Here is a 27,344-nt window from a genome sequence, read left to right on the forward strand (position 1 = left end):
GGTTTCAATGCAAAGTGTAGAGATACGTTCAACGACAGAACCATGTCGCTCCATGGCAACAGTGAGTGGAGTGAAGCTAACGACATGCTAGCATAGCTCATTAGCATAGCTCATTAGACCCCTCGTTTGATGACCGACCACACACGAGTTACGGCCGACGGTTACGGTGCCACGACCAGACCAGTGGTCCGAGAATCACTCGGGTCTTTACGGTGAGTAACGATTAGACCCGAGCGATAGACTCGTCCCACCGCTGTACTCTCGCTGCTCTGAAGCTCCGCTATTGGCTCCGACCGACCATCTGCCGGGGAGAGGAGGCGGGGGAGTGCGCTTGAATGACGGCCGTAGTTGTGTTGACACTTGGGATCCGAGACAGCCTCCGGGACCCGCGCGGGCCTACCTTTTCCCCCACATTTACGCCGCGTAAAGGCATCAGATGAGAGAGGAGAAGCGCATGATTAGTTCATTAGCGACCGCGGGATGTTGCGGGCGGTATGCGGACGGCGTGACTGGAGGATACGGTGTCGAGGCTGAACGGACGTTTTCACAGGTCGGTGATCCGCATTTGGCACCGAGCAGGGAAGCCAACAAAAGTAAATACATGGTGTTAGTCCCTATAGGCTGTTCCTAAAAACACGGGCTCACATTAAAAGGAGAAATAGGCGGTGCCTGCTAATTCCTGGAAAAAGACATACCTCCGAGCAGAATGACACATTGAACGTCCGCAGGTTGGAGGAGTTCATTCGCTGACGTTGACGCTCAGACCCGGCGGGCTACGAGCAGCGTGTGAGGCTCGGCTGTCAGCAAGGAACCGTGGGTCCTACACATTTTAACAGGTAGCCAATCGAAATTGTCTCTCAAATCGGTGCTCTTATGTCAGTGACCTATATCTCATGCATGTGCGCCAAGAGCTCACACTAACCTCGCCACCGGACCAGACAGCATGGGGATCAACGGGGTAGACAATCAAGCACAGCCGCCCAGCCGGACGGAGCTGGAGCAGCCGGCTGCAGATCCCCAGATGGAGCAGCAGCAGCAGCAGCAGCAGCAGCAGAAGAGAGATGCTCCCCAAGAAGCCGACAGGAGCAAGGATGATCAGGCGGCGGGCAGCGAGAGCAAAATCGTGCAGGAGGACAGCACCGTGCAGCTGATCGAGGCCGGTACTTGCAACAAGCCGTCCTCTGATTCCGAGGCGGGGGTGCAGGTGAAGCAGCCCGGCGGCCACGGTGCCGGATTCGTCCCACCCGAAGGAGGCTTCGGCTGGCTGGTGGTTCTCGCTGCGACCTGGTGCAATGGGTCGATTTTCGGGATCCAAAACTCTTTCGGCATCCTGCACTCGATGCTGGCAGAGGAGCATGCAGACCAAGGGGGGGACAAGACGACTCAGTTCAAAGTGGGTGAGTACCATAAGCCTACAGTATACTGTCTGCCGAGGTGAACTGGACGCAAAACATCAACTCAGGGTACATTGTACATTTTGTCCTGGGTGCACACTTTGTTTACAATTAATGATGAATTAAAATATGGTGAGTGGGTGACAAGACCACCAGCATGACAAAACAGATGGCATCTTTAAGTCAGTGGCAACGGTGTAATAGCAGCAAATGATGTAGTATAGGCTGCTATACTGTGTCATACACCTATACATGATTCTAAAAAAGATGTGGGTCAGCTCAGGGTTCATGTGAGTTTCCCCTGCACTTAAAGTGGCACTCCAACCATAGTATCAAATTACATGTGAGCCTTTGCAATACATGTAGCTGCATTATTATTTTTTCTTGAGCGTCCATGCTTTCTGAAAATGCCTGTGCTGCATGTGAGGAGAAAACCATCATGTTCAATGATTAACTAGCTTTCAACTGACCAACAGTGTACTCATTATTCACTATAACACCATTGTAACCAGCTGCTGCAAATCCTTTTTAGTTTGTTACAAATGCCCCTTTGATTTGCCCCTCTCCCTGACAAGCTGAACGCTGGCCACATAGAAACAGATAGAACATGCACTGTAGATATTTGTACAGCCTGTAAACCTGCAAGCATACTGTCCTGATTAAGTGTGACAAGGATAACCTCATCAAACCGGGGAATGAAAAAAGAACCTGTCGATTCGAGTCATTTCTGCCGCATATGGAATAAAAAAAAAAAAGAAAGTTAAAAGACTTAGTGATAATTTAATTCCAGTAACTGATATTCACAATAAAGATGCTGTTTACCACCGACTCTGACGTACATGACCAGAATAAGGCCAGTGTTCACTCCTCTGTTTCCCTACATTGTTCACTTTAAATCATTTTCCTGAGGATTATGTCATGGGATTTTGCTGGTGTATGTTCAAGTCATTTCTCTTTATTTCCTGGATGCTTCAGACTTGAGTGTGATTTAAGAGTAACAGGGGAGGCGAGATGGAAAGCAGACAAAGAAATCTATCATGTAGAAATCACTGATGTCATTATAAAGGAATTGGGCAGTTCAGTCATGATTTATATCCTGATAAAGGAAATGTTCTTGCTTTTGTCACTGGGACACTTCTAGGCCTGGGTCTCCAGAGGTCTGGTCTCTTCATAGTGTTGTTTTAGCCTGGAGTAATCACTAAATGAATAATTATTTGGGGAATGAGACGGACCCTCTCCTCGATCAAACTGCTACTCCTGATCAAACGGGAGCTCAAAGCCATATACTTGTCTCTCCACATCTGAGTGGAAAGAAATGTTTTTTTGAGGGTGGGAAGTGGCATGTAACAGGAGTGGGTATTTTTTCTGAACTTCCTGTGAAGTCCCAAGATTTACCAGGTTAAGGTCAGGGTGTGGGAAGTGATTATGGTTCTAAGACTGTTCCCTGGAAACAAAGTTAAACCTTTATTATTATCAGGGTGCAGACAGTTACATGGGGAGGTTAATCAGGCTCATTTATGTAAGTTGAACATGTTTAATGATATCTTGCACCTTGTCCTCTCTAATTTAAGTTGAGGACATTGCTGTATCTGCGGGCAGTGTGACAAGGCATCACATTATGTTCATGTTTGGTTGGTAGAAAGCTTGGGAACCATGAACATTTTGTGCCTGCGAGCATGCACTATACACTATGATAGATGTTTTTCAAGAGTCATGTGAAACTAGAGGAAATCTATACACGTTGCAAACAACAGAGGGCAGTTGCTATCTAGGTACTTTTTTTTTTTTTTGGGCTTGTTGATGAGGATTTCATCCCCAGCCGTTCCTTGGCTGTAATTCTTGGTTTGTTCTCATATGTGAAAGGATTAAGGGAGTCGGCTGGGTCCTGACCTTTCCCTCTCAGCAACAGAGGAAAGAGGGGAACAGCTTAGCTCCAATAGTCACAGTTGTAAAGGCTCCTTTTGAACTATTCAGCCTAAGAGGCTGCAGTCAACAAAAGTTAAACTGACATGCAAAGAACATCCTAAACGTCACGAGTGCTTTACTACAAGCAAAACAGAGCAAAAAAAACAACAACAACTACAAAACAAAAAGAACCCAGGGCCATAAGGTGAGAAGATGACAAGGAAAGACTGGGGTTTGATTAAATCTTGATTAGAGATTACCATTAGATCTTTATACAGAGCTTGATTATACTCAGTATTTATTAAGCCTTACGGGGTAAACAAGAGATTTTCAAAATAGCTAAGGAGTAACAAGGTGGGGAGAAAGAAAACAATGAAGGAGAGGTGAGTGGATCATGAGTTGCAGATGGTGTTGTTTTGCTGCTTGATGGCATGGTCAAGTTTCATCCCCATTGTGGTCACATGTGCAAAAATTCTGATATGTCAAGGTGTGTGTGCTGAGTTCAAGGTATCCAACACAGCAGCAGTCTTTTACAGTCGCAAACTGGAAAACAAATCATGGTGCTTTTACAGTCGGTGGGGAGTGAGCCCCTTGTGAGGTGATGTGTGACTGAACATGGGCGGGGTGAGCGTGGGAGTGAGGCTCACTCTGCAGCGCTGTCTCTGCAGTTTCCAAAACTGGGAATGCGTGTGAAGGGGCAGAAGAAAGGGACTAAGTGAGGGAGTGATTAATTTTTCATTGATCCCTATCTATATGCCACTAGTGTGAAACACTGGAGACACTGTAATGAGACAAAGCCTCATCCAAACGCTTTGTGTATAAATGTAGAGCTCTGTTGTTGAAATTACTACAGGTCAACATTATTCTCTTCTTGCATAGAGAAATTTGGTGCCCTGTTCAAACACATTAAGGAAAAAAGTGTCGAAACCCGGGCTCCATTAGAGACACTGCTCCACCAGTAAAGGAGTCATTTTCCACTCTAACTTCAGTCTTGAGTGTAAAGACAGTAAATCATTCTGACAGCAGCATTTTGGCAGTTAAGAGAGTTCCCTACAGTATTAAATTTGAAATTGAAAAGACACTGATGATGCATACTGTAAATGATATGAACGTACTGTACCTCAAACAGCCTCACACACTTTGCACATTGGAAACCAGCCTTTTAACACCAAACGTTTGACACATCCACACACACACACTCGTTTTAGAATAGCTCATAGTGAAGTAAAACTAGGCAGAGATTGCTGATGTGTTCATGAACGTTTCCAAAATTGCAAAAGTCTGTGTTTAGATATCGTGTTGTGTGTTTGCTTTTGTGTTACATTGTCTCTGTGTTATTTGACTTGGCAATCGTTACTAATACTACTTTTAAACTTTTATGTTTTAAAGTTGTCAGTAAGCAATATTTTGCAGATAGATACCCATGAACTCAAGGGGAGTAGTGTCAGGAATTTGAAAAACAGGTTCAACTGGAACACAAGTGACTAATATTCATATAAAATTAGCTGTTATTTAAACGTCCCACTCTTCCAGTGGTGGGGGAAACTTGCGTATCCCTGCAGCCTTTAAATGAACAGTTTAACAAGGTATAATTGCTGTGTTTCTTTGGGGGGAAAAAAAGACAAAATATCATATCTCAACAGCAACGTTTCTCAAAAGCCAAATATCAACTCAGTGTCCATGCTGTCTCAGGCAAACTTCTTAAGTCATTAACATAATTCTGTTTTCTGCAGAGTCCTTACACTGTAGCTCTGCTGCCCCAGATTTCTACAGCATCTCCAGGGTAGCTGGAAATCCCAGGTTGGCATTTTTGGCATTCCAGAGGGCAGGGGGAATGGGTTCGGGTCAGTCTCTAAAGGCACCACACACAAGCAGCAGGTACTTACAGAAGCACAACATAGGGGCAAACTGTTTTTTGTTGAAAGTGGATCAATTAAGTTTAATCATTCATGCATAGGCAGTTTTCCAGCAGGTGAAAATGCAAATAGAAATCGTATCAGAAGTGAACGTCACACATACTCGCCCACTGCTAAAACTAGCTGAAATAAACAGAAAAGTGAGGATTCACCGGAAATATGGCTTCTTCACTGGTAAACAAGTCTTACATGGCTGTACTTGCTTATGTTGGTGATGGTGTGAAGACACACACTGTGCTGCCTGCTTACTTGTTAATGATTTTGAAGCTAACTTTTGTTGGCTAGTGTACACTGTTGACCATAAGAAAGTGTGTTTTCCAGTTGCAGTTATCATTATGTGATAACACAGGACATTGTCAACTCCAAGGACCTGCTAAGGACATTTCATGTAGCCTTGAGGGAATGGGCTTCCGTACCAGGTCTTGCGAATGGTATTGTACCTTCGTGTTTCCGCCAGTGTTGCCAAAGTACGTAAGGCTATTGTTATTGTAACTCTGAGTACCCTGGACAGTTTTACACACAATATTATGTTGCATTGTTTAGCAGATAGAATATTTCCTCTGTGTGTCTGTGGGAAATGGTTTCATGGCCAGAAACCATTTGGACCTTCATTTGTTTTTGATTGTTTTGCCACATTGGATTTCAAATGACACAATGATTATATGGATTTCTTTCAGCTTTAAAATGTTGAATCAATCCAGTTCCAAAAAAACATGTTTTTTTTGTTTGTTTTTTTTACTTTTTAGGGCAGTGGTGTCTATCATTGCAGATTTTATTTACCCAAATGTGCAGATATCTGTATCTGCTGCCACCCAATACACTGGAGGTGAAAAACGTTTTGTTAGTACTGCTCAAATCGTTGAAATCATGTGAAAAGGTCGGCAGTGACACGTCTTGGCAGGAACAATGTCTTTGTTACTCAGGATAATCCACAGAGCAAACTGTAAACAGTTTTCTTTGAAAGTGCTTCCTGCTTCACTTGCTGTCTGAGGGGCTAAATAGCCACAGTATACGGATGATCAGATGTGAACATTAACACACTCAAATAAAAGCTCAAAATTGGAACCATAGCTTCACTGCTTCATTTGAAATCAATGTCCTGCAGTATCGTGCCAACACACTCTCCAAATTAGTGCGCTGTACGAGTAACTAGTAAAAAATGAACCGGTCTTTGTGATCTCAGTGTCTAATGTGCAATGTTGAGGTAATTGTTCCGTCACAAATGTCAGTTTTAAATGCCGTGAGAAGACCTGAGTGACATGGATGACTCAGCGTTAGTGTACTCACAGCGATAGCCGAGCCCACGCAGAGACCTTTGGAGGGGCAGGTGCTCTTGGTTTTCCACACAGCAGTTGATTTGTGTCGGACGTCGCACTCGCAACTCTTCCAGTGGCGACGCTCTGGCCAATCAGTGGAAGGCAGCCGGCTGACGTCACATTTTAGTATCGCCTCGGCTTGCTTGGAACCCGGACAGAGACGTTACCAAAAAAAGTACCAGGTACTAGGGGCTAGTGGAAAAGCAAAAAAACCAAGTCGAGCCATGCCGAGCCACGCTCATGAAAAAGGGCCATTAGAGACACAGAAACAAGAAGCCTGATACTTTTTCCCCTTAGCTGGCAGCTATAACTTATAGGGTACAGGTGTGTCGCAGTCACAAAAGCACACACACACACACACACACACACACACACACACACACACACACACACACACACACACACACACACACACACACACACACACACACACACACACACAGATGTTCACTCCACTTCGTCAGTCATCTTATAATACAGATGCCTGATGCCCCCCTCCCCCCGCGCGCACGTGCCTGGCGATAGCAAAGCTGGTTTGGCATGCAAGGTAACTGTGAGAATATGACCCATGTTGATCTAGTCAACTAGTCAAAATATACACATGTTCAAACATGTATCAAAATACATAATTTGCATATTATACAAACTTGTACGGTCTACACAAAACAAAGATAACCACAAATTATGGCCTGTACTTCCTATAGATTATAGAAGCTACACAAACTGACCTCAGTTAACCTCTCGGTGCATTAAATGCAGCTACCTCTTTAAAAATACAACAGCGCTTCTCTGCTGCAAGACATGATTTGTTCCAGCAATGTATGGATAGGACATATAGAGTCTCTGTCTGTCTCTTGCTGTCAGATTGCATCCATCACTTAATGAGAGGGATTGTTTTTAAAACCCCTCACTACACACACACAGTCTCTCTCTCGCTGTGTTCTTTTTCTTTTGTTTGAAAGTGTTCAGACTTAATTGTATCTAATGAGTACACCCCTTTCAGTCTTTTCACAGACGTTTCCTTGTGCCAGGCCAGGGGGGCAAATAGGGGTTCGGTGATCGGATTGGCCAGAAAAGAGAGTGGAGGAAAAACACATGGGTGTGCAGTTTTGTTAGCCTTTGATTGTACATTAGAGCTCATTTGTTGTAGACAACATGCTTTGATTTGATTTTTTATTTTTTAAACAAAAGGCGGCACGTTGCACAGTTTAACCCCAGGAGCTGTAATTTTCTCCACATCAGTCCAGCCAAGAACCTGTGGATGCAGGCTTCGCTTGAGAAGAAAGAAATTGCATAATATAACAGCCGTCACTTAGGATTGCTGCCCCCATTAGGTCTCATTGAAGCTGGGCAAAGGGGTTATAAGAAAAGCTTATTGAAATTAATCCATCTGCTTATTGAAGTGTTCCAAGTCCTTAATAATATGCTGCCTGCCCTTTGCTACTTCCTTTCAGTGTGTTACTGTACAATATCTCCCAGTGGTCCACAGTCGTCCTGTAACAATACATTACAGCAGGGTGAGACCACAAAGGTGAACTAACAGCCTTGGTTTAATGTTATTATTTTCCTCCATCTTTGGTGATAAGCGTTACTGCTGCCAGTTATGCATTTACTCCCTCACACGGACATATTTTCCACTAAGAAGGAATATGAGAAGCTGGGGAAATACAAGTGATCCCAGAAGCCCGCTGTGGCCATCAATTCTCTGAGATTCCAGGCACCGGAGGACTGCAAAAATCTAACTAAAGTCAACCCAATTCTGTCAGGGGGTTTTGAGCTGAGCAGGTTTTATGGTGATTAACATTTTAGAGCAATGCACACATGGTATGTCATGAAGTTTTATGGCTGTACGTTTCATTTTTGACGGTGTACCATATATTCATGCACACACTGCCAAAGCTGGTGGCTATTCTTGTGGATCCCACCACTGCATGTGGACACCACTAATCATGGAGGTCGTTTATGGCCTTTTCCCTTGATACCACCATCAACCTAACCTTCCTGTAGGGTCAGGGATAGTGTATGCACGCAGAGCAGAGTTATGTTTTCCATTGAGGTTTCACCTTGGTATTTCCACACTGCAAAGACATATGTTGAGCCTCAGGGCAAATATGAAGTAAGAGCTAAACTGATTAAATGTGTTGCACTGCAGAACATGTTTTTTTCCCCCTTGTTGCTCAGCGGTCAGTTGTTGAACTATTAAAGATTCAATCTATATATTGTACAGCTGCTATTATCCACTTTTTTTTTATTGACAATGAATCAGGCATGTAATATGAAAAATAATTTGTAGAAGTGAACCAACAGAGAAAGGATTTAACTCTGCAGTTCCTCTTACTAGCACCACTTTGCAGTTTAGAAACACTCATAGGTTCTCATTAGGATCATTTTCAGCCACAGCAGGTAGCTGTTTTGAGTAAGAAATAAAAACTATGCACACTACCTGCCCAGTACCAAATAGCAGACGGTCAAAGTTAGCAATCATCTGGCGAACAAAGTGAGGTATTTAGCAGCTGAAGAGCGAGCTATTTCCTCCCAGGGTTTGTTGGATAAAAAAAACTGATTGCTAGTTTAAAGGATACTGAGTCCCTTAAGAAAGTGGTTCTTAGCTCTCTAGATCAGTGTTGCAATGTGGTGCAATTGTAATGGTAAGGTGCTTATTGGAAGCCAAACCCCGAGTCTCTGGCTTACAAAGCAAAGTAGGTTAATCTGATCTCATGCAGCATTGCTACTGATTTTACCCTCAGTTGTATATGTGTGTTTTTTTTCTTGTATGATGTTAAGGCCAACATGTGCAGGGAGGCTATATGCTTTTATCAATGAAGTGTTTTCTGTTGCCTCAAGATAAAACATTTTCTAGAGAAAGTCACTGGGAGTTCATGAAGTACACGTTCAATAGCAGAACTTGTTCTCTTGTTTTGTTTGGATAAATGAGCTATAGGAGCATGGAGTTGCTGCCCCACCCGACATAGAATAAGACTTTGTAGTGTACACTATATACTGTATGTACACAACATATACTACAGCATAGTACAGAATGTTTTGGACGAGCCACACAACAAAGACTGTTGTATGTGTGTGTAGATAGGTAAATCAGTCCATCCGTCTGTGTATCGTTCTCTCTGGTCTCATTCCCACTGAGCTGTTAGATCAGTGTGACCCACAGCCCAGACATCACGGTAGACATTAAAGCTACCTTTGCTCCCCAGGAGACTGGACCCAGACATTTGTTTGTTTGCACTTCAGGGTACGCAGTGTCTCTGCCGGATCATTCTGGCTTGTTATGTTTTAACACTGGATGGATATTACACCACAGGCCAGAACTTTCCAGTTTGATCCACTTGTTGATCTGCATACAGCATGAGAACATCTTATACAACGTGTCTGATGTAGATGATGCAGGCAAAGACACAGTATGGAGCACAGTTCTATATTTATAGCAAATCACATCAGATGGTGCAGGGTCACAGAGATAGCAAGGCTTTTATGCCTGAGTAATGAAGCGTCTATGAGGAAGAGTGAAGACGAAGAGGAGTGTAGCCACTTTTGCATAAGTGCAGAATATAAATGTATTGCATTTTTTTCTGCTAATCTTCATTCCACAACAGTTTTTATTACAGTTTCAAGTGGTGTTGTATACACTCCATCAGTGGACTGTGTAACAGCCTGTAGTAATAAAGTCAAATCCTACAGCTGCATACGATCTGGAAAGGGAAACTCTTGAAAGATTGCACTAGGCAAATCATATAGTGTATTGTTCCCATGCAGGAAAGAGATTATTTCTCCTCATTGTCCTCATGTAAGTTTTATGGTGTAGAATTATATCCTGTATATGTTTCATATGTTGTTTAACAGCCCACACTGCAGTTCATGTTGCATGGACTTTGAGCGGGACATTTTCTTGTATTTGTTCCAGATCTGTGCTACAACACGCAACATTTCTATGTATTACTGATGATGAATTTTCCTCCCTTCTCCTCTTCCTCCTTTTCCAGCCTGGGTCGGGGCCTTGGCCATGGGCATGATCTTCCTTTGTTCACCTGTGGTCAGCATGTTCACCGACCGCTTTGGCTGCAGGAAGACGGCCGTCGGTGGAGCGCTGCTGGCTTTTTTAGGGTTGCTCAGTACATCCTTTGCAAAGTAAGTTATTGTACATTCACTGAAGATTTCACTTGTTTCCAACCCACTCTGAACCACTGGTGTTATGTTACATTTCAGTCACAGTCAGACCTACTGTTGGCATTCAATATAAAATTAGAAGATTTGTTTTTTTTTTACTGCCAGTACTGATGGAATTTCCAGAATTTTCACAGTAAAAGACTCAAACCACCTGGATGAAAAAAACAATCCATCTGCTGCAGATCAGTAGAGATTTTCAAACTGTCTCACAAATCACTGCTGTATTTCCAAATCCATGTGCGGGAAATGAAACCCATTTTATCTTGGACTTTTTGTCCAACACAAATCGCCCCAATATTTTGTATGAAAATATGAAAATTACCAAGTAAGAAGGTAGAGAAATACTGTACAACTTTTTTAAAATAGAAAAACTATTACACGCCATTTATAATTATAATATGATATAATATACATAAACTCTTTTCACACTTTGTGCAGTTACATGCCTTCCTCTGATCAATGATCGAATCTAATCGTCTCTTAAAGGTGTACAGAAATGGCCGCTTGTCCTGTTTGTCGCGCCGAGTTGTCACGAGCTGCAACACGAGTTTACCCGAGTAAGGAAAACGAATTTGATTGGTCGTTATCGAGTGGGCGGGATATTCAAAGCTTGGGGCGAGCCCGAGCTCCGTGTGTGTGTGCGTGTCTCAGACGTTTGAATGACGGATTACGGATCCAATATCAGTGGCTAATTAATCGTGTACAGGCTGACGTATAATCCGTGCGCCTGCATTATCCAATGCGAAAAAAAAATACACACTTTCATCCCGGATTTACTCAAAAATAGAATTTTGCACAAAGTTTGGCCTACATCGTCTGATAGATGAGTTATTACACTAATTTTATGACCCAGAGTGGGCTTAAATTCAATTTTCTTTTCTGTACACCTTTAAAGCAGAAGTAAGCGATCCGGTCGTTTTGGCAAACTTCTTGTCAGCTGATGGAGTTAGCAGTCCCCGCCCTCGTCCCTACATCACCACAATCACGCGCATCCCTTGGCTGCACACACAGAGAGGACTGCCCCTTTATGCCGTTCTCTCTCCTCATTGGATAAAGGTTGTAGGATACAAGGAAAGTTTTCTCCTCGGCTTACAGCAGAGCAGAGTGACTGACAGACCCGTGTTTCAGACCAAACACTCTATATAAGTGATTGCTGTCAGAAGATATAACTATTTAAGACTTATATTAACACAAACATTCCGCTTACTTCTGCTTTAATGAAGTGGGACAAGTAATCGATCTATTTATGATTTGTGGACAAGGGGTGGGATTCAATAAGCACAGTTTCTTCTCACTCCTTTTCGAATGTGTATGATTATGCTTTTGTGTTTTTTGTTGTTTTTGGTACTTCAATTGTTTATGTTATTTACTTATGTTATGTTATGTTATTAAGATAGAACTATTTAAGACTTATATTAACACAAACATTCCGCTTACTTCTGCTTTAATTGATTGTTTGCTTCTTACAATAATTGAGTTATTTCATCATTTCAGCTCCTATTCAGCATCTTATCATCCCTATCTTTTCATCCTCTCTACCTTTCTCACTCTGTTTCAGGTCCCTAGGCCTTCGTTATTTCACATATGGCGTACTGTTTGGCTGCGGCTCGTCCTTCGCCTTCCAGCCTTCGTTGGTCATCCTCGGCCACTACTTCCGCAGACGCCTGGGCCTGGCCAATGGCATGGTGACAGCCGGTGCCAGCCTCTTCTCCATGGGCCTGCCGGTTTTACTCGACAAGGTGGTAGAACCTCTGGGCCTCAGCAGGACCTTTCAGATCCTTAGCCTCTTCATGCTGGTCCAGGCCCTGCTGGCGTTGACGTTCAAACCTTTGCTGCCTGCCGGAGGAGGCATGGGACCACCAGGGATGGGTCCAGACACTACAGGACCCCAGACCCAGTCGGGAGCCACCGCTCAGGACGGCAGCAGGTGGAGCAGGGCTCTGGCTGGGTTCAGGAAATACTTCAACCTGCGTGTGTTTCACAACGTGACGTACCGAGTGTGGGCATTTGGAGTAGCTACAGCTGTACTGGGTTACTTTGTGCCATATATCCATCTGGTAAGACCACTGCGTAATTACTCTTATACATGTTGTGAGTTTCTGTCTTAAAGGAGCTTAACTTGTCTTATACCCTCTGTCTTAGTTTCAGAGTAAAATCAGCTTGTTATATTGTGTTTATATTTGATGGATGTTAATGGAAGATTGTATGTAGATACTAAGCTTTGTGTACATTACAGTTTTCCATTCATGTCGGCTGTGCTAAACCATTACCTAATATGGAAAACATACCATAACATTCCCAGGTTTTTTTTTGTTAAATGACTGTGACCATTCCATGAATATGACCAGGTTTATACTTTTGATTAGTCCGAGTTGTATGATTATGTGATATGAAAACCTTGGTGAATGGAGCGAGGTGAAGAGGGAGGTAGACTGATGTCAGAGCTGTGCTGTTGTCCCTTGGGTGGTCCGAGGCCATTCTTTTTCCGTGGGGCTCGGTTGCAGGGCAGCGTGAGGTGAGCTAGCGGTGTAAGCTGAGGATCTGACTCCTTCCTATCAGTGTGATAATGGGGTTTTGTCAGAATAATGGCTGTGGGTGACTATCAGCTGTCAGGTCTCTGATGACAGAGCTAAGTGTCCTCTAATGGTTAATTTCACAGTTGTGTTTGCTACAGCGTTCACATCTGCTCTGTAAATCACTTGTCCTGTGTTCTCTTTGAAGTAAATATCTGAACCCAAAAGGGAGAAAGTCATCCATCACATTTTATTGTCTTATGATGATGCTCCCTTCTTTTTTTTTTTTAACATGTTAGCTCTTTGTTACATCTGTAAAAAAAAAAAAAAAAAAAAAGGCGCTTCATATTCAAGACATGCATAAATTGTTAAAGGGATAGTTCAACATTTTGGCAAATTCACCTATTGCCATAATCCCTATAGTCAGTCATAGGGTAGGTTCATTACCTTTAATTGTTGGTACGTGTTGTTTTGAGGTCCGCGGGGCAGAGTATAATCCCCTGTCCCTTAAAACTCATCCAATACACAATCTAACAACTCCAAAACGCTCTCGTGGACAAGTTGTGACCTGCAAATTCCCCATGCTATGATATAATCATATATAATTATGCAACATTACGACACACGAAGCAAATACTCGGAAGTACTTTTGAAATCACTCAATGATAATGAACCTACCCCTATGACTATAGGGATTATAGCAATAAGTGAATTTGCCAAAATTTTGAACTATCCCTTTAACGTCATCATCCTGTCAGCCTGTTACACAATGTACACAGCAGACTTTAAAACAACAACCTCACATTAGCCTTAATGACATGAGCACACGCTATGTCCTGCGACATGTCGGACAGGCCACCAAACAAGCGTGTGTCAACTCAAGAGGAAGTGCACCGCTAGCATCAGCTCGCAGGCTAAATACTTAATCAGCCGCTCAGCTGCAACAACATGCAAATATCATTTCAGTTTGTTTAGATGCTCATATGACGCAACACACTGTCCTTGGCTTGGCTTGGCAAAGTTTGTTACTTTGGCTCTTACACTCCTGCAGGGCCTCATCCTTCCAGTTGCTGTTGATCAAACAGAGACTAAACCCTCCAGGGGCTGTGAAGAGAGACACGGTTTTCCATTCTGTTAAAAAAAATAAAATAAAAAAAAAGCTTGGCAATACATTTAAAATAACATTGACCTTATTTTTCTTGCTGCGAATGGGCATAATAGTTTCGCTGTCTGTAATGGTTAGTGCACAAAAGCCAGTGAGAGCGTATTTGCAAAATCAGTACATGAGCCATGACCAACTCTGGTGTGAAATAGTGAGATAGTAAAAGGATGAGGGTGAAGTGTAAAGCTGCAGCGTGGAAGCTGTGAAGTTGATCTCCCTCTATCCAGATGTCGGATGTTCCAGCTCCGGCCTCCCTCTGTCAGGCCTGTTGTTTCAGGCCCGGGCCCAGATGTAAACACAGCCCCGGCCTTTGTATTGGCTCAACCACCTCAGGAAACCTCTCCTGTATGGCCTCTCTGTATCCCTAAACATGCCTATCCTATGGCCATTGATGAATGTAGAGCCCTTCAAAGCAGAGCAAATATTTCACAAGGACCAGCATGCTCAGGAAAAGACTTCAGAAGGCGGTTTCATGTTTTGGATCTGAAATGGGGGGTCAGGGCTGAGGGGAGTGGGAGGGTCTGACCTATATGCGTTGGGTCTTCCTGTCCTGCTGTTCCGAAGATTTGTGGATGAAGACATTTTGTTACTGTTAGACTGTGGGCTTTAGGAGGTTTATGGATGGACAATGCCACCTCTCCACCAAACAAACGCACAGCCAGTTTCTGAGTTCATTGACTTTGTAGGCACACGGCATAAGAAGCTGGTGTAGTATCTTTGCTCGCTCATCCATTATTGGCAGCTTCTAGACTGTTCTTCATGCAGCACAATCCCATTATCCACTGTTACAAGCATTCAAATCTCATACAGCACTGTGGCCGTCTTTCTTTTTTCTTCCTCAGATCAACTTTGCGAAGACGAGGTTCAAGGACACCCAGAGGGAATGGGTGCTCCTCGTGTGCATAGGAGCTTCATCCGGGGTGGGACGCCTTGCTTTCGGCAAGATAGGTGACCTCATTCCAGGTCTTAAAAAGATCTACATGCAGGTGAGGAAATTAAACATCTGCACATAAACTTTAACCTGAATTCGAAAACTTGAAGTTAACTATTAACATTTGTGTCTTTTTTTTCAAACCCTGTGTCCTCTGGTACATATATTATCACACTGAGCCAATATTTGTTTAATGTTATTTGATTAAAAGGGTAATTTAGTGTTCACTCGTGGATGAACAGTAAAATGTTATTTTCTACTAGAGCGATTCAGTGTCATTAATGTTTTATCATCAGGCTGAAGATAAACATGACTCAGATAGTAATTTGCTCAAACTGCTGGGTTTGCTTGTTGCTAGAAAAATTACCGGTTTAGATAATGCTCAGGGAAGATTCACTCTCTGTGCAAGTGGAAGGGGGGAGATATATTCAGAGCAATTTCAGAGGAGCATACAAACAGGCTTTTTCATTTCCTGCTTGTGTACATAACTGAGTTAGTCTTGGGTTAATTGAAAACCTTGAATATACATAACATACATGTAAATGTGTAAGTCTGTGTGATATGAACGCACAAATATATTTGTCTTCAATGCCCTTTTGGCCCTGACGCCCGTTTAGATTGTGCAAAAACCTTTTTTCTGTTGAAAAGGATAATGTGTTTTCTATGTGCTGCTCAATAGGTGCTCTCCCACTGTCTTAAATAAAGAAACACAGTGGCTGTGGTGAAGTCTTTAGCAAATGGAGAGGCTTGTTTCTTTCTTTCTTCCATCCACTCACAGTATTTTTAAGAGTTGATTTCTTGTGCAAGGTGGTAATCATGGAAGATTCTGAGGTAACATTTCGTCTCAATGTGAAGGAACAGAGCCCTCCCTCACTGTTCACAGCATTAATCATGAAGTCAAAGCTCGGTATTATGTGACTGTTGAGATTTGTATGAACAGGCAGGCAGACGTCTGCAGAAGTAAACAAAACTTCAAAGGTACAGATATAAATATCCTTCTCAGCCGATAGAGCGGATGACGTGACAGAGATGTGTAGAAATTCCTGGGTTGTATATTCCTTCCTGCATTACTCATACTACATGGTTGTATTTAATAGTACTACAAATTAATGGTAGTACCAGCCCCCCCTGCCGACACACATTTTACAAATGTAAAGGAAAACAGCGACAATTGTAATCTGAAAAATAAAATATCAACATTGTTGATCATTTTCAATATTAAAGTCAGGGGCTCCAGCACATAGGTCAACATCAGACCCCACTTTTTATAGTATTTTTCTACCACCTATTCTATCACCTTTATATGCAGGTGTTTATATGCAGTGTGTTCTCCATATCAACGGTTGCTAATTAGCTGACTAAGCTGTTCTCGTGTGTTTTAGGTGGTGTCCTTCATGGCTCTGGGCCTGATGTCCATCATGATTCCTCAGTGCCATGTGTTTGAGGGGCTGGTGGTCGTGTGCGTGTTCCTGGGGCTGTGCGACGGCTGCTTCCTCACCATAATGGCCCCCATAGCGTTTGAGCTAGTGGGGCCCATGCAGGCCTCCCAGGCTATAGGCTACCTCCTCGGCCTCATGGCTCTCCCCATGACAGCAGGTCCACCCATTGCTGGTGAGGAGCACGCTCCTTTCTTTTCTATCCTGTTTTTCACAACACTGCACTTATTTATATATTCCAGAGGGAACACAGTGATCTGATTTATTTTACTGATGTTAAGATGTTGCTAGCAACAGAGCAAAACAAGTTGAGTAAGAAGAGAAAAGATGTAAGGATCAGGTAAGCCAAATACCTGGCAGCGGAGATTGCACGGTGAATTGTATTTGGAGAGGTTTGGGCTTTTAGCCAAATGCAGGCGGCCTCCAGGGGTTTGTCTTGAGAAATAAAATACATACAGGGTAAGATCTCAGAAATAAACTTCCCCTGTCTCTTCTACCTCCACCTGCTGTCTCCTCAGCTCTATAATAACACAAATGTATGGAAGACCATCAATTTGATGACTCAAGGAGGCTTCATTGTGCTTTCTGTTGCCAACCACTTTCAGCTCTCACACATACTGGGACCACTATCTTTATGATGACAAAGAAAACGCTGCCTTCCATTTGTGGCTTCATTGTATACAAGTAACGGTACAGCTGTATCTCAGTTCACCTTCTAGTAGAACAACCAACACTGATTTCAGTTTTAAAGTGCATTTATTATACTCACTTATTTGATTGACAGAAAACTAATCTGCAACTATGTAGAACTGTTTTTACACAGAAGCCCTATATGGTACATTGTCTATAGCATAAACTGTTATTTTCTCACTTTTCTATCTAATATTGATTATATTCACAAAATAGCTGTATGTGTGTTTTGCAGTAAGCAGTAAAAGCTATAAGAAGAGAGCAAACTGGGCTTTAAGGAGCATAGTTAGAAGAAAAAAATGCATTAGCTTTTTCCACATGTCCCTGCTCATGTTGTCTGAAAGGTGTCTTATCTTTTTCAGTAACTACTATATAATCAGTTCACAGTATCTACAGGATCCGCTGCATATGGGAAGTCATTATATAGGGCAAACCATCCAAATGAATGAAGTATTTATGTCCATATACAAAGAACTGTATTCAGACATAAAGTACAGGATAGCGGTTTCAATAGGCATATGGTTTTCCTTAGGACTAAATATAGTGCCAGACGACCATCTGTAAATTAAACATGTGTTCTTGACATGATGCAGACCATTAGGATGTGGAGGAAACTTCCAATAGACTGCCCCAATTACCACTGTGGTCAACATACATTGTTCTCTGCAGTACGTACAGTGCGTACTGTGTGTAACAGGAAACAATGAACTGTAAGTGCACATCCCTCTCGCTACTGTATGGTGTAGGTATCGCTTGTTTTCTTTGGCTCATGTATAGATAAATAAAGGCTGCACATATACACAGGACAGAAAGGGTGAGGTTTCATTGCCGCTGCTGCTATTGTATCACGACGCCTCCGGGTGCAGGGGGTGGGGGCGGGAATGGACCGAAATGATTTCAGATACTTAAAGATGATGAATGAAGAGTTTGAATTACTGTGACCATATCTTGCATCACCACTTATGTTAGTAGATTATGATAGAAAGACCGTAAAGTACTTTCTCTTTCAAAGTAACCAACAAACTAAAGCAATTTGTTGCACAGACACACACTTGGAAACACTGCTACATAACACCAACAAAGTAAGACATTAAACAACAACACGGCACCCAAAACATGATTTTCAGATGCTCTTTTGGGACAGTGTATTCATGTTTTTGTTTTTCTCTTGGAAAGAAAGATGAGACATGAAGAGATGAGAAAACGTATGCATCTCTGTCTGTATGTTACAGATATAGAGCCAAGAAGTGGTTTACCTCACACATTCAAATATAGACATTGTAGATATAACCAATCTATTGTTTCTACTTGGTTTACTGCATGTACTAGATACTAGAACTTGTGCTGACAGACTGTAGCTACAGTGTTTACAGACATGAAGACAGAAAATACACAGTACAATTTTATATTAAAATACTTCAAATGCAAGATCAAACAAGGCTGTTTCCCTCTGTTTACAGTCTGTATGGAGTAGTTTTTAATTTTCTTGCCACCAGGGACTCCTTGTTATATTGTTTTTCAGTGCGGTTCCTTGTATATAGACAGAATAACTGAATATGTATCCCCCTGCCTCCTCATCCCAGGTCTCCTACATGATTACTATGGGGACTACACAGTGGCCTTCTCTCTGGCTGGGGTGCCTCCTATGGTGGGGGCCGTGGTGCTCTTCTTTGTGCCCCTGATACACTCCCGGCTCCAGCGAGGCCAGGCGTCACTGGAGGAGACGTCCACCACCGCCCACATGTTGCCCTCTTCACCACCAGCAGAGGAGCCCAAGAGCTGCTCCAATGGAGACATCCTCCCTGGCTACACCGACGTAGAGACACACATCTGAGTCACACCATACAAAGGTTGCGTACATTCACACGTGCCAAGCACATGTTATTTATCAGCATCTGGAAATCTGTAAACACATGTGCTTCTCCTTAAGTTTACGTTCCTTTTTCTGTGTTCTTTCTTTTTTGTTTTTCAGGGATTCAGCCCACCAGCACCTTTTCTCATCCCTAGATTGCCCTCCTCCCAAGCTGAGCTCTGTAGTTGGCTGACCTTTAGGACCTCCCAGCCCTCACTGGGCTGATCGTTATTTTCATGTGGAGAGAAGTTGAATAGGGCACTCTGGCTACAGGCCGCAGAGAGGACAAAAAAGCAGGCACATTGAGTTAGGATGATGGAAATGTTTGAGGAGGATAAGCACAACACAGTCTCAACAAGGGTTGTTTCATCAGTGGAGACTCTGTAGTAATGCAATCCAAGAGGAAAGAAATTAAGAGATTTTAATGGGATTTTCTGATTTCACGGCATTTATGACTATAAATATATATAGTTTTATACTTATAGTCATAAACATATTGCATAGTCATATTCGTGACTAAAATGACTGCTTTGTTTTTTTTAGACTCCATAGAAACACATTGTTAGATAAAGAGGCATATAAAAAAAAAAAGAACTAGTGAAGGGATAAATTCATAGATTTCTTTATGTAGTACCTTTTTTTTCAACATTTGTGTAGCAGAAACACAAGCTCATCTTGAGTGATTTGCAGGTTTGCTTTAGTCTATTCTACCGTTTTCTGCTGTGACGGCTACGAGAGAAAGACACGGATCTGTTGTAAATGTCACCGGAGAGAGATCAGCCACCAGACACAATCACCTCAACTCAACCGCACACTGTACCACACACTGCATGCACAGCCGGGGTCTCAAACCTGAGCAGAATGACTGCAGCTCCTCTACCAGCCTGCCTCTATAAGAGACAGATGTGTGATTGTGGCAGCTGCTGATTCCACTGATTAACATGCAGTGAACCCAAGTGTCTGATTTGTTTTCCCCCACAGTTTTAATATAGGTCAGCGACTTTGCATCACACGGCATGTAAACGTATGCAGTCAAAGTGAAAAGAGGTTGGTGGAGAGAGCTGCGTATCTCGAGGTCCTCTCATGAGTCCGCCTTAACTTTCAGCCCCCCCCGCCCCTAAGAATTAAACTCTACAGTTATTATTGGCCTTTTGAATTTTTAGCAGGGTGCGAAACAAATCTGCATAAACTGATTGCTATGACTCCTGACAAATAATTCACAAATAGTTTTGTGGTGTGTGTGCACACTGTATACTCGCTTTAGAGGAAAGAGTTGGAAACAAGCAGTCCCAATGGGAAATTCACGGCTGTTGGTAGCATAGACTTTTGTCATATTAACAAAAGTTACGTTTTCCTGTGTGAATGTGTGTGAGAGAGAGTGTGTGTGTGTGTGTGTGTGTGTGTGTGTGTGTGTGTGCGCGCATTTTGATAGTAAAGGCAGTTATATAATATGAAACTACTATGTTACAATCGGTTGAGAATAGGGGACTACTGAGATTAAAAACTGCCAAAATGTCTTGAGCCCTGGTCAGGCCAGATCACAGATGAATCAGTTTGCTGCTTTAGTTCAGTCTCGTCATGAGGGGCTTTGCTCACTGTGTTAGCGTTAATGAAGCATGACATAATCACAGCCTCCTTGAGATAGAGAGAGAGAGAAGAGGACAGTTTGCAGTTACTGTTATATTTCACAAACATTTGGACCACTTACCTCTGCACTCGTAGATTACAAGTTCTCCTGAACAATGGACTTTAATGAGCAGATGTGAAGCGCTGCAATAACAGAGTTTGAGTTACAGTCGATGATGGCTATATACAGTAGAGTACAGAACTGAATAGCATAAGGGGGACTGGGGGAAGGAAATACCCTGGTGTGTAAGGTGGTATGCCTTTCTGACAGTTCCCCTCGTTGCTTTCACTGCCAGTACCCAGTTTCTGTGTTACAACACTTTAGAGCCTAAAAGCTACACAAACCTCACTGCTGAGTGTAGTTATTTTTAGGGGTGGGGGGGTTATGTTAGTAGGAATAGGAACAGGTCTGAATAGGAAACATACACCTACAGTATACCTCAGTAATCAATCAATCCTCAGCGGTTTAGTGGAACATGTTGACATCCTGTATTAACTTTACCATTTCACAATTCTGTGTCGTGTTTTGTTGTTGCAGTCTGAGTCTCATACCACAAAGTTGCCAAACACCAGTTTTCAATGAACCCTACTTCCTCACAAATCTCATTAGTGTCTGTTTGTCACGCTTCCATCCCCCACGACAAGTTGGTGCATAATCAGTTTTGAGATTTATTCTTTCTCCCTTTTTTATGCCTTCATATCCATTTGCCCTGTTGCTTTTGATCCTCATCATTCCTGTGCTCTGTTACCTCCACCTACTAAAGTGCTTGTGGTCATTACTGTAGCCTTTCCCCATCACAGCCTGTTTTCCACGTCTGTGAGTGAAAAATGCAGATACGGAAGTGTCTAATACTGTTACTTATAGGAGTCAAAGACTATAAAGCATGTTTGAAAGCGAAAACGTGGGCCTCTATTTTGACTGAGGCAGTGTTAAATTCAGTTGGCATGGTTGTTGCAGCTGCTAAGAAACAAAAGAAAGGATGGGGGCGCAATCATTAACTGTGGGCAGTGTGACTTGTACCAGCTATATAAGCTAACCAATATCATAATTTGTCATCACACAACATTGCAGACCACATGAACCTGGACATAAAGCTCCTGCACAGTAATATGATTAAAAATAGTGCAAGTCTCCAAAAGCTCCATCGCCTATAAATAACTCATTTACATTTTACATTTTCCCTTGAGTTACAGTAACAGAATCAATGTCTTCTTGCCTAGTGAATAATGGATGGCTATAAATTTTGTTGTAGATTTTATTTTTGTATTAATAAGGGTGCAGGAATGCTTTCTAAAACTTGCAGAACTGCCTGCGATGTCAGTAACACGTCACCGTGAAGGCTGATGACTACTTTAATTCTCAATGGAAAGATGATGATATAGCTAACACTTCACATGTGAGTTGATATTCTGGTGGTTTGCACAGCGCTAACTTCAAATTCTGTTACTGCCCCAGTGAGAAGTGTAGTTTTTGGTGCCACTGGCAAGTTGCACTAGTTTGCTGCTGCTAAACTAGAGGTCTATGTCATTATTAAAGTCTCAGAAAATTTGCAAATGAATGAGTGAATGAGAAGTCGACAGAGGATTTGCCCTCTGGCAGCCATATTTGAGGACTTCAGCATTTTGGTTAACAGCAGCTCCAAAAGGCTGATTGTGTTTCTATGCACAAAACGTTGTCAGTCTAAAGACGAAATTCACTAGAATTGTTTTGAGTTTTTCTTCTTTTTTTTTTAAAACTGTGAACTGATCATTTTGTTTCCATGTTTTTGTGTTGAATATGTTGCCAGCTTGTTGGCTAGCAACTTACGGTCACTGTTGATTTCTGAAAACATCTTTGAAGAAGGACTAAAAACAAAGGCATTTGAGTGACAGCATTAACCTCAATGTAGAAACAAAACAAATCTGCCTTACATTCACTGAACAGATACACCACAACCAGACCTTATTGATTTGAGACAAATGCAACGTCTTTACAGTGAATTTTTCAGATCTTAATGCAACTTTTATTCTGTATTTTTCTTTTTTTGTTTTTTTGCTTTCAGCGTGGTTATTATCGGTCCTGGATGTTTCTAAACAGCATCCTCAGTCAGTCTTACTCAGATTCTGGTCAGAACCAGCTGAGTGCTCCTTTGTATTATCCTTCTGTAGATTTGAATAGAGTAAAGTGACATGTATCGACATATGTACTTCATATACTTTGTAATGGTTTTTGATTAACCATTAACTGTTTTATTGTTTTTTTAAATAATTGCTTTCTATTTGTTGATGTTTTTATGATAACCATTCGATGACTACTGGAAAAAAAAACTGTTGAGTTAGTTCAGATTTTAAAATAATACGTAGAAGTGAAGGAGTTGAATGTGTGAAGAATGATACAATACATCTGAATGGTGTGCATGGTGTCTGCTCCGCCAGCGTTTGGCTCGCCAAAGTCTTCTCATCTATGCAGCATTCCCCGGGCTCACGGTCCACTTCCTGCGACCACTTCACTCTCTAAGGTCTGAACATGTCAAACTCGAAATGATGGATGTTTACCAGGTCTCTGAGTTCGCATTTGGCTCCTGTAGCACTCAAGAGTCATAGTTTGAGGAACAGTTAAACCTACAGTAGAGCCCCTTGTATGCTACCTATATACTACTAACACTACATTTGTTTTTACGTATTGTTTTTAAGACTTTGTTTTTTGTATACTACTAATTTATTCAGCTTGTTCTCCCTGGCAGTCACAATCATGAAATGTCTTTCTTTTCTTATGTTCACTTTTCTTCATCTCCCGGTGCTTGTCTGTGGCAAACACAATGCAGGTCAGAGCTACAGCACATTCGGCACAGTAGGCAGCACGCGAACAATAAGGAAGGGCTCACGTCAAAAGTAGAAAGATAATTGTGTTTTGTTGTAACTTGTCATTTTGAAGCAAATGTTGCTTCCCTGATGTGATGGCCAGAACGCTGACACCATCTCTGTATAGGTGTAGGTTTTTGCATAAGCCTTGCTTTCATTTTGCAATTCTGTCAGCCACTGGGTAAAGAAATCGCTTGAAAGGGAAGTACACCTGACAGGAAAACAACCCCCCAGATTTTACCTGGTAAAAGCCAAGAAAAGAACCCTGTTGTGTGTGACACACTGTGTGAAACAGTGACAGAAACTGAGGTAAAACAAGGTTTAACCTTGAACGGGCATTCAGTCAGTAGAGACAGCTCCAGGACTTGTGATAGTTTGATCAACATTACTTCTGTTTGATCAGTAACTAACTAAACCTGCTAACACAGTTGGGTGTTTGATTCTTATTCATCACGGCTCTGATACTGGGGTTTCTAGTTCAAAATCCTTTAAACCTAGTCTCACACAAGATGACATCAGCAAGAATTATATAATTTATTGGTTGTTACATTCTTCCAAAACAAGTGCAAACCAGGTCAAATTAATCTTAATTATCTCCTATGTACTTTTGTAATATTTTACTCTTTTACAGCTTGTTTTCTCTTAGGCTATTTCACGTGATATGTTTTTTCAGCTGCCAGAAATCACAACCTGTTCTGGAAAAAAAAACAACAACTATATAACTTTCAAATAAATTCAAGCTACTGCAACGTTGAGCCTCATTCCTCTGCTCTCCTATGTGACATTGCCGCAGCTCTGACCTCAATCTTTACTTATCTGTTAAATCGCTGTGCTTTCCCTCAGCCTGGAACCAGACAAACAATGTGTGAAATAGGATAGCTGAAGGTCTATATATTATGAAGCTGTGCTGTTGCCAGTACCATTCATCACATTGAATTTTTTTGTAGTACCGTAACTTTTTTTTTCTCCTTTACATTCTGACACACGTAAATAATGTATAGACCATATGCTCCAGAAACCTTGTCTGTTCATGCAAATGTCTCATTATCCTAACTGTCTGCATCGTTGTTTTCACAGCCATAAATATTCAAACCTTTGCAGCTGATATATTCTCATTTTTGTTTGTGTATGGACCCGGGGCAACGCTCAGCCCAGGCCTTCCCACAGCCTTACATGTTGAAATATGAGTATTATTTCAGTGCAGGGCTCGGCTAAACTTTCCTTCTCTAACCTCCAGCAAAGGTTGCTGCAGTTAAACCTCTAATGCCTCTTCACTTCTTAAAGCTATGAGCTTCTGTCCTCCCACCACAGGCTATACCTTTTTTTTAATATAAATATGTATTTCTGTTCTGTTAGTCATTTTACAAAAAACAAAACAAGCAAACAAAACAAAAAAGTTCTAACAAGGCCAGTGACGTAACAAGATCTGAAATTAATTCATGCTGCTAGAAGAATCTATGTAATATTTGTTTTTGTTTTTTTGTCGACGTAATTTTGAATCTGTATTAAAAGAGGCACATTTTTTTTCTATTAAACCAACAATAAAGATGTAATAAAAACAATGCTTGCTGTCATCGCCAGTACTTCTTTTGTTAGCTTTGTGCTTTGAGTCCTCGACTGCTCCACATGACATCCTGAAGGCGTTCAGGTTTTTTTTTTTTTTTTTTACACACACAGTGTTGGGAGATTAACCCCAAACACCATTAAACACATAATGACATGGCCAAATTCAAAAGAAAGACATAATGCACTGCTGCTGTTAAGAAACGCACTGAATGTGTCTTCAAACTGGTGACCGGCTCATTATCACCACAGCAACATGACCGTGTTTATTCAGGCGTTAAGCCCTCTCTTGACTCTCCATTACCCTGTTTAACCCCAGTATCTCACAGCCAGGCAGCCAATCATGCCAGAATCGTAAAGATCATGCTTCTCTGAACCACTTCCATGCAGCTGAGCTCTTTACATACATAAAGGGAACCATTGTGTACATGTCACAAGGCAAAGAATAAATCACTTGTTGAGCCTGGCCCCAGAGTCTTTAGGCCATATTCTCTCTTTTTGATAAATGAGCATTAGTACAAGAATGAATAATGAGCCACTGGGACAAATACATAATAAAAAAAATGTTATTAATAAGGAGGCTGTTGTAAATAAAAAAAGTTTTAGGAGACTGGTTATGCTCATTTACAACAAAGGTTTATTAATATGATCAGAATTCAGAAGATGCCTCAAAACAAATGTCAAGTGTGCATTGAAGTCAGACCATGTGTAAAAAAATAAAAAAAATAATCAAGAATCCAAAATGAAAAGCGTGTTGCTTTCGAAATGAGAGAACTTCGGTCAGCATAACGCTGTTTATTTTTCTTTTTAAACTATATCCTCAAAGATTAGCTCAATTAACAAAGTGCTGAATAATCAGCACTTGACAATAAAGGCTAATTTAAAAAGGTGAGTTCCTATACATCAAATTCAGCCTGAGTTGTATGTGCAATGCATTGCAGTAAAGTAACAAGAGAAGTGAAGTGAGTGAAGCTAAGTGTATAATATACTTCCTACAGCTGCCTGTAAATTAATTACATTAGAATAAATGGACTGAATTGGGTGAGTACAGATTGTACAAACACAGGTTGAGCCATATGTATCTGTGCGTGTACACTACTTGCCAATAGGTGTCTCCATGCCACTGCTCAGTGCAATGTAACACTGTGGATTGTCCAGTAGAGGTCCCCCCCTCACTAACATCTTAAACTGAACCTTTTTACCTAACATGAAGGATCGGGACTAAGGTGCCCCCAACAGAGAAGGCGTCTACCAAGGTTTGAGATTGAATCCACTAACAAGGCTAACCTGAAAACTCAGAAAGAAATTAATAAATAGAGGAAGTCAGTGGTTTCACACAATCAGACATTGAAAGCTGTGGACAGATATCCTGCCTATTAAAGTGCATTTACTTAGTTTTGACAACTTTATTCATCTTTTTGTTCTGAAATTAGTTCATAAATGGTTCAATAGTTTGGCCAAAGCTCCAAGTATTTTATTTTGCTTGTTATGCCCAACAAGTAAAAAGAGCTGAAAATTAGTGATTGTTAAATGATATATTTTCAGGTCGTCACTGCAGCTGAGAAGCATCAACCTTAGCCTATTCATGGTTGAGAAATTGTACATTCATTAACTGGCGTCATCACAGTGGAAACAGTGATGAGTATCACAGTTGTACATCTACTAATTATTAAACAATTCTTAAATATTTACAGTGAAGTTTAAAAGCCCCCCCCCCCCCCCCCCCCCCCCCAGGATTCATTCCATAGAAATGATTGTTTATGTGACTCAGGGTGGATGTTGAAATATTTTTGACGTAAGAACCGTTTTATAGTTAAACTCTTCCATCTTGTGTCTGGTTTATTGTGAGTGTGCATGAATACATTTCATGCTACTTGTCTGTGCTAATGTTTAGCCTACTTTACTCGTTAACTGTAACTTTGAGAAGAACAACGAGATACTTGGTTTGTTATAATAACAACACATATTCACAGACAAACACACAAATGTTCAAAATGTTAATTGACATTGATTTGAAGTT

General features: G+C 41.7%; 1 protein-coding gene across 1 annotated transcript; it reads left to right on the plus strand.

Moving 5' to 3' along the window:
• The first annotated feature begins 319 nt into the window (after positions 1 to 319).
• slc16a2 (solute carrier family 16 member 2) lies at positions 320 to 20,683 on the plus strand. Its single transcript, XM_083981444.1, has 7 exons — positions 320 to 1,397; positions 10,527 to 10,671; positions 12,269 to 12,767; positions 15,228 to 15,371; positions 16,699 to 16,927; positions 19,026 to 19,292; positions 19,415 to 20,683. Exons 1-6 carry the CDS (start codon positions 944 to 946, stop codon positions 19,274 to 19,276), a joined length of 1,722 nt encoding a protein of 573 aa, XP_083837570.1. The 5' UTR covers positions 320 to 943; the 3' UTR covers positions 19,277 to 19,292; positions 19,415 to 20,683.
• The last annotated feature ends 6,661 nt before the right edge of the window (positions 20,684 to 27,344 follow it).

Source organism: Trachurus trachurus (assembly GCF_905171665.1).
Source record: "Trachurus trachurus genome assembly, chromosome: 10".
Taxonomy (NCBI): domain Eukaryota; kingdom Metazoa; phylum Chordata; class Actinopteri; order Carangiformes; family Carangidae; genus Trachurus; species Trachurus trachurus.

Bases quoted from the DNA above. Each gene is read 5' to 3' on its own strand.
- slc16a2 (XM_083981444.1), top strand. From the start codon at position 944: ATGGGGATCAACGGGGTAGACAATCAAGCACAGCCGCCCAGCCGGACG. The intron at 1,398-10,526 runs GTGAGTACCATA...CTCCTTTTCCAG, and splicing joins GACGACTCAGTTCAAAGTGG to CCTGGGTCGGGGCCTTGGCC. The intron at 16,928-19,025 runs GTGAGGAGCACG...TCCTCATCCCAG, and splicing joins AGCAGGTCCACCCATTGCTG to GTCTCCTACATGATTACTAT.